At 40.5% G+C, this 8,520-nt stretch overlaps 1 protein-coding gene across 2 annotated transcripts; it reads left to right on the forward strand.

Annotated features, from left to right (window-relative positions):
• Positions 1 to 305: 305 nt before the first annotated feature.
• Positions 306 to 6,704, forward strand: LOC133903442 (uncharacterized). Of its 2 annotated transcripts, none has more exons than XM_062344827.1 (7): positions 306 to 483; positions 1,938 to 2,258; positions 2,359 to 2,448; positions 2,525 to 2,635; positions 3,831 to 3,947; positions 4,047 to 5,905; positions 6,250 to 6,704. In XM_062344827.1, the coding sequence occupies exons 2-6, from the start codon at positions 1,939 to 1,941 to the stop codon at positions 5,866 to 5,868; spliced, it is 2,460 nt and encodes an 819-aa protein (XP_062200811.1). In that variant the 5' UTR covers positions 306 to 483; position 1,938; the 3' UTR covers positions 5,869 to 5,905; positions 6,250 to 6,704. The 2 variants fall into 2 exon arrangements, with proteins under 2 accessions (XP_062200811.1, XP_062200810.1); XM_062344826.1 differs by having other exon boundaries at positions 307 to 483; positions 1,934 to 2,258.
• Positions 6,705 to 8,520: the final 1,816 nt, after the last annotated feature.

The following is an 8,520-nucleotide window of genomic DNA, read 5'->3' on the forward strand; positions in this document are numbered from 1 at the left end:
TATCGGAGAAGCTAACAGTTTCGAGAAAAAATACTACGCGACAACTCCATCTACTGTAGCAAAATATTAAAAAAAATAAATTTTCACACCCTAATTTTATAATTTTATGTAATATTTTTGAAATTACTGTAGAAAAATAATATTAAAAAAACTCCCGAAACAAAAGCGAATGCTGGCGATAAGCAGGGACCACATGAATGGCAAAATGTTTTTCCAAAGAAAAAAAAGAAGAGAAATGATGGCAAAATTGTGAAAAGAACCAGACAAGTTTCCATCCTGGTGTAGAAAATATCAAAAATACCCCTGGTCTCCGCAGCTATAGCAAATCAATCCCCTTGGTCCTTCTTCCTCCTTCCCCCTTCCCTCACGGGCCAGCCTCCCATCACCTCGAACCATCACCTCTCTTCTAGACCTCTGCTGGACTGGAGCGGCGTGGATCCGGACCTTGGTCTGCTTTCTCCTCTGCCAGTCTGCCTCTGGTTGGTAAGTAGCAGCTAGATTTATTTTCGGAGGAAAGAATTTTGGGGGTTCTGGTTTCAGTTCTTAGGACCAGTTTCTATTTGGATTCTCCTTTCCGCAAAAGCGGAGGAGAGGAAATGGAAAAAAGCTGTCTTTTTTGTGTTTCAGTTTTATTAGGACCAATTTCCGTTTGGATCCCCACTTTAGTTCGTCCGTGTTTCTCCCTCGCGTCGCATCCTCTGAGATTTTCTTTTATTGCTTTCTCGGCTCCTGTTGGTAGGCTGGGTGTGATTTGTGCCAACTGTAGGGGATTCTTGAGCAAAATGTTCCTCTTTCTCTCTTTTACCCCCTTTTTTACGAAGTTCCTAGGTACCACTTTTGTTGGGTATTATCATTGCAGTCCTGAAATTAAGAACGAATGGCACTGCAGCCCCATCTTTTTCCTCCTCTCTACAGAATATTATGAATATAATCCTGCCATAATCACTAGCAGTGCTGAAAGTAGACAGCAGCATTGGAGAATCGACTCCATCGAGTGACGAGGGTAGAAGTAGACGCTCCAGTTTCATTGTATGAGTTCAGTTCAGAGTGTCTAGCTGCTCAGAATTTCATTTTGAATTGTAAAGCTAGAACGAGAGCCATCCATGATTTTGTAAAACACTGAACTGGCTCACATCTCCATGACTTTTTTTGTCAAGTTGAATTTCCAGAATATGGAATATAAATTGAAGTCTGCGAAAGTCTGAAAGGATTTTATTTCCAAACTAACTCTCTGTTCATGCGGGGCCTATCGTTTCTTTTTCAATTTGAACGGTTTTCTATTATTTTACAATATGGCTTGTTGGCCACTTTAATGCATGGGGTTCCTTTGGAAGGTCTTGGATGGGAATTGGGTGTTGAGACTGATTTTAAGTTTCACGCGGCAATTAGGTAGTTTTAACTGCTAACCGACCATATAACCATGAATAGTGTATTTGATTGGCAACTTGACATTTAAAGGAGTAAAAGATTCAACGGTTACTAATTGTTGATGATTTAGCTCAACCAGGAGACTTGTTTCATGATCAATAATAGAGGAGATATCAGTTTTTGTGTATAGAGCTTTATCTTTTAGTTTTGTGACTAATGAATTGCGTGAACTGTCATTTGCAATTTATGCTACATGCTTACCGATCATGTGCTCTTTTAACCCTATAACTGTGAGCTTCTTGTTCCATACCTCTGCCTAGAAAAACTGGAGTTTCAGGCACCATCGTGGGAGACATTGGACATTTGGATGTTGCTAACCACCTTACAATGCTCATAAACAGCTCTCCCCCCTTTGACTTAGTTTTCACTCTCCACTGTTTTCCGAAATGTTGAGTATATATTTTTCAATGCAGTGTAAATTATACTTGAGAAGTTTGGCAGAAAGTAATCTTCCTTTTCTTTTTCTAAAATATATTGTTATTATACTTACTGCTGAACAACTCAGGAAGCATGACGGATGGTGGTATTGTGGTAGCCATTTGCCAATACGGTGGAGAGTTCACTTCTGGTCTCAATGGTAATTTGATATACAAAGGGGGAGAAGCGCATGCTGTTGATGTCACTCGTGATATGTCACTGGAGAGCTTCAAGGATGAGGTGTCCAAGGTGTTCCATGTTGACGTCAGTGAAATGTCATTGAAGTACTTCCTTCCGAATAATAACAGAACGCTCATCACAATATCATGTGATCGAGATTTGCAACGGATGGTTGATTTTACAACTAGTGCTGCACAAGTGGATGTTTTCTTGATAAGTAGAGTGGAGAACAGGTATATTTTATTGTACCTTAACGTTTTATAATTCATGTGGAAGAGCCAACATCAAGCCTATGCTTATGTGATCCATGTTTTTCTTATGTTGGATAACCAGGAGTACCATAACTCACACTGGAGCTTCTGCCGTTAAACCTGGCTCTAATGCACGTGGAGACAAAAAGAAAAGGTCACCTTCCAAAAACAAGTAGGTTGCACCGTACCAGTTATCTTTATAAATGTTATACTACTCTTCATCATTACATTCAATGTTCTCTCTTTAGGGTATCCAAAAATAACAAGAAGACTCCCAATACTCCTGGTTCTGCAGTTCAAGCTTCTGACAATAATGTGAAACAGCCAAGACCAGTTGTTACTGAAAATGATGACAACAGGTGCAAAATCGATCTTCATATAACTGCTACATCTTTTCATGTCTTCTTTGCTCTGTGATGTTTTTTTTATTGTAAAGACAAGAGTGCTGCCTTTCATTCGAAAGAGGAAAAGAAACAAAGTCTTATGTAGAAATGGCTTTAGATGCCAATCACTGAGCTCCAACCGAGCTCAGGAATGTTAGAGGTCAGTGCTAGCTAGACAACACAACAGAAATAAACACAACTGTAGCAAGCGGGTGATCGTCAGCCTCCTCCTCAGGGCAGCGGACCACTGTGATTTCGTCCTTCTTCTTGAGAGCGACCTCACAGAAACCTTTTGCTCTGAGATGTTATCTACAATAAACTATTTCCATGTTACCATTGAGAAAGGTACTTTGGTAACTATCTAATTCACGCCTAGGGAACACGCAAAGCAGCTATTTTAGGCCCCTTTAATGTCAAGAGTAGCCTCTTCCAGGCTCAAATTGAAAATACAATGCCTATTTTTGAGATGAACATTTTGTTTCAACAGCATAGTTAGTATATATTTCCTGCATACCTTATTTGCTGAAGTTCTTGGTTGTGCCAGCAATGCGACTTGCGACAAATGCATGGTTAACACAGACTTTAGAATTTTTAGAATTCAAAGGTCTTGCCCGTATGTTGATTTATATAGTACTTTTTTGTTGGTTTACAGAGCATACGAGTGAATAGTTAGCTAAATGTCTGTGTCATCTTCCACATAAGATGGTTACGGTGGAGGCATCTTTACAATATAGCTAGTTCTCTTTCCTTGTTGTAACTGCTAAGCAATGCAATATCTTGGACACAAGGAGCTTTTTACCTAGTTTTGCAGATGATGCTACATCTTACTTCAATTTTTGTACTCATGATTTCATGTACTCACTACATGCCCTATTTCAGCCGTATAATATTTCTAGTTGCTTCTATTAACATCGTCTCTTGCCATTTCAAGGAGTTTAGTTTCACTTGTATGGAGTATGGACCCTAGTTCTTAGTTGGACGAAATAATGCTAAGTGAACGTCTGGTCTAGTTCATCTTGGATGTCTTTTGCAGTCTCGTGATTATATGTCATTTCATTGTTTGCATTCTTATAGAATCAGAACCATTACTTGCTATGTTATTAGTCAGTGGTTCTGTTTGTGATACTATGTTGTCCATTCTCAGTTGCTATTATCATCTTTCTGAAACTAGGGTTTTCCAACTGGAATTTGGAACCGATGTTGCCTTTGCCACCACAACTGGAGGAGCTTCCACCACACCGGTCATTCTGGATCAGCAAAATCTTGCTCTTGTTGAAAGCACGCCTAGGTAATTTTGTTGTCATCTCATCTCATGTCTTTCACTTCAAAATATTTTGTAGAAAGGACACGTTTCACAGATGTTGGCAACTATGTATGGCTTTTGCAGGGAACCAGTTGCGCTTTTTGATGATGCAGGCAACCCATATGTTGGTTCTGAGATCACGGCAGAACCTCAACTAGGACTTGACAATCCTATTGCATTTTGGGATGATATTATCAAAGGTGTTGGCCAAGAATTTGATAACGTGAAGGATTTCCGTGCTCAGTTGTGCAAGTATGCCATTGGGAAAGGATTTGCGTATCGATTCATAAAAAATGAAACCACTCGTGTCACCGTAAAATGTGTTGTGGAGGGCTGTACGTGGCGATTACATGCATCCGAGTCATCTCGTAACAAGAAGTTTGTTATCAAGAAAATGACAGATGAGCATACATGTGGAGGTGGAAGTGGAGAAGGTCAGCGCCGAGCGACTAGACAGTGGCTGACCACCATCATTAAGGAGAAGCTGCATGATAATCCAATGTTGAAGCCAAAGGACCTCGTCAAGGAAATATATGAACAGTATGGAGTTACACTAACCTATTCACAGGTTTGGCGAGGTAAAGAAGTAGCGCAGAAGGAACTGTTTCATGCAATCAGGGAGACTTACAGTCATTTGCCCTGGTATTGTGAGAAGCTTTTGGAGACCAACCCAGGAAGTATAGCTTTGTTATCTCCAATGGTGGATGCAAAATTCCGTCGCTTTTTTGTTGCATTCCATGCTTCTTTGCACGGATTTGCAAATGGGTGCAGGCCCCTCTTATTTCTTGATAAGGTTCCACTGAAAGCGACAAATGAGTACAAGTTGCTGGTGGCTGCTGCAGTTGATGCAGACGATGGTGTCTTTCCAGTGGCATTTAATGTGGTTGAAGATGAAAATTATGACAGCTGGGTTTGGTTCTTAATGCAGCTGAAATTTGCTCTCCAGAATCACAACTACCCTTACACTGCGATGACATTCTTGTCCAGTGGACAAAAGGGTCTGGATGCTGCTGTTTCTCAAGTTTTTGAAGATGGCAACCATGCCTTCTGTTTGCATCATATCATGGAGGAATTCAAAGGAGAGCTAAGGAAGGGACCATGGTCGCAGCAAATAAGAGAGGCGATGATAGAGGATTTTACTCGTGCGGCCCAAGCATGCAGCATCGAGGACTTCAACGCGTCCATTGAGAGCATAAGGAATATATCCACCGAAGCCGCTGACTGGATCATTGCAAGCAAGCCAGAACATTGGTCAGATGCCATTTTCAAAGGCTGTCGGTATGATCATTTCTCCTCGAATATTGTTGATGCCTTCAATAACTGGATACCAACCAAGAAGGAGGGTTCAATAGTGCTGATGATAGACTCGTTGAGAATGAAAATTATGGAGATAATAGAATCTAGGCGTGAAACTTGCAAGGCCTGGCCAGGGCCTTTGACACCTTCTATGGAATACAAAGCACAAGAGGAGATGTTGAAGGCTGGTAAGATGACTGTGCTGTGCTCCTCTGAAACTGTGTTTGAAGTGCGGGGCAACGCAATTTTCGTTGTTAATCTTGCAAATTGGGAATGCACCTGCCGGAGGTGGCAACTTTCTGGCCTCCCGTGCATGCATGCTGTTGCTGTGTTCAACAGGATTGGGCGATCTTTCTATGATTACTGCTCAAAGTTTTTCAGAATAGAAAGCTACCATTTGACTTATTCAGGAATGATCTTCCCAATACCTGACATGGATACTGTTGATTTTAGTGTTGGGGCAAATTTAATTCCACCTCCTAAGCCACGTACATCAGATAAACCAAGAAGGAAGCGGTTTAACCCCAACAAGGTACCCACTGTTATACGACTCTGCAGCAGGTGCAAGCAAGCAGGCCACAATAAGGCAACCTGTGAAGCTATTTTGTAGACAAAAGTAACCTCTGCATCTCGAGTATGTATAGCAGGTATATTTTATCTTTCGCCCTACTTTGGAATTTCTGCCCTACTCTCCTCGAATCATGCATGTTTTTCATGTTCTTTCTGGACATCTTAAATATGTTAACTTATGTCCGCATTGGTGTGTAGAATGATTATTGTACAGAAAACTAGCTTCTCATTTGCTTGCACATCTATGTCAGCATCGTTGTCTTGGGTACAAAAGAAATTGCTCTTGAGAAGTTGACAATGGTTATTCTAACGTACACTAACTTTGTAGGAATCTGATTTCTGTTTTTTTTTTAAACATTACTGGGTGCACCTTGAGTACTTGCTGTATTTGCTGTTGAACTCATCTGTTTCACCATTTCAGAGTCAAAGATCTGAAGTTTCGCTAGAGCAAGACTGATGAGAACATGGCGGGCCAGCGGGTGTTTTTGTTGATTTAATGTGATGAAGATATAGCCTTTTTTGGTGCTCTGGTGCTGCCTGCTATTTGTAGTTTTTTGGATGGAAGGGGAGATGGGATATCAGGCATATATATGATTCTGTTTATGCGGGAGTTGTAACTTAATGTTCTGTAGTGGGGCGATGACAAGGTGCTAACTAGCTTCAAATGATGTCGCCGAAACCACATAGATCATTAGCATGCAGTTGGGAACTCTAGGTAGTCCGTAATTTTATTGTTTAGATGAACCGATGCTTATTCTCATGTAGATCTTTGTACATGCTATGGTTGATGTTTGCTGTAACAATTCAGTTAGTGCAGCCGTTGTGTGTGGCAGCTCTTAGATAGATGGAGTAAGTAAACAATCCATCATTTGGTGCTCTCTGAATTCTGAAATGGGTCTTGCAGCAATATTGCTAGAAATACTGGTCTTGCTTGGTTGGTGAATTAGATGAAGCTATTATCTATCTATTGTCCCATACGCCGTTGCTCGCATGCAATTCATCAAGGATCGTGACGAGGACGCATATATGGCCCGTACCAACACGCCGGGAATTGCATTGATCGATCGACGTCCACGGCCGCCGCCATGATCCGGAACGCCGGTCCCCGGTGTCGTGCCTCCGGCGAGGAGCAGGGGCAGCTCCTCAATGAGTAGTAACCCGATGGAGGCGAAAGTGGCGGCGCTGCTGCAGCATGTCCTCATTCTTAAAATTTATTAACTTTTTTAATTAATAACTCATTCTTAAAATTTATCGATTATTACTTTTTAAATTAATAACTCATTCATAAAATTTATTAGAAATATAATCATTTGATATTATTTTCAATAACAAATCTACTAATACAAGTAGTTTCCAGTTGATTTCTCCCTACGCGCCCTTATCAGCCTCCATGTCTGTAACATATAATAGAATGAGTGAGCGTGATACACTACAAGATATTCGATCTTTATTGACAGTTTTTTCTTGAGTGGCAGACAATTTAGTATTTATTTTTGAGTAGTCGATCATTATTTTAATAAATTCGTATCTTTCTCGATAGTTTATTAAATTACCAACAATATAATTCCTAACAAACTATTACCCACAGTTATGATAGATACTTAATCTATTTTGCAATAATACAATAATTTCATTTGTTCCTTTTAATCTATTTTGCAACATTAACAAGCTGATAATTCGCAAAAAAAAAAATTAACAAGCTGATATTCATCATCAATAATTTAATTTTTTTCACCAACTCAGTAAAAGAAAATTGCCAGGGATGAAATTCTAATATTCATATATTATTTTGTATTTTTAACAAGAAGTTTGAAATTTGGTCGTAGACCGGATAAAAGCTCCAAAACCATTTTGGGTTGAATTTCCGCCTTCATAATTTTGTCGAAACCAACCTCTTTTTTCCACGGCATGCGCCTGCTGCCGTCGTTCCTTGTTCTTTTGTCGCTGAGGTTCCTTTTTTCCCCCTCTTTCCTCTCAGATCTGAAAAATTAATTTTCCCTATGGTTTCTTGCCTTGGAGATGGATTAGGAAGAGACAGTGTTTCTTGATTTCTCGCTTCCTACTTTGGAGATACATTTGGGGAAAGATTGCTTTCATACGTGGGTGGTACCAAAACTGGTGGAGCAATAGATTCATGCGCGGAATGGGGCGGAACGACCGGTATTGGCCGGTATGGGATGCAGCTTGATGTGTGTTATTTTGAGAAATCAAGTTGAAATGTGTATTGGTTTACTTATGAGGAATGATGATATTGTCATTTATTTGGTTTGATAATCTTCGGTTTTACATGAGTTTTGACGTAATTTGAATTGATTTGGGATTTCATTTGAGCATATTGATTATGGATTAATTGGAATTGAAGTTGGAGATATGTGTTTGCTTGTCTCATGGTGTGCAGGTGATGGATGCAACTTGGCGACCGACAGCGGGATGATCAGGGTCAAGCAGAGTGCTTGGTGCCAGACGATCAAGGAGACCGGACAGAGTCAAGAGTGATCATAACTGAATACGTAGAGGTCAAGAAAAACATTGAAGGCGGATGGAGATGGCGTGTTGACAAAGTCAAGCGAAGGGGATGCTGGTGCAAGTGACAAGGCGGCCCGAGGGATCGGGAGCGGAAGAGACTTACTGGTGGTCAGGATTGCATGACAGAGTACACGCATCGATATCAAAGCGCTTGCTTAAGGTGTAA

Source organism: Phragmites australis, chromosome 21, assembly GCF_958298935.1.
Source record: "Phragmites australis chromosome 21, lpPhrAust1.1, whole genome shotgun sequence".
Taxonomy (NCBI): Eukaryota; Viridiplantae; Streptophyta; class Magnoliopsida; order Poales; family Poaceae; genus Phragmites; species Phragmites australis.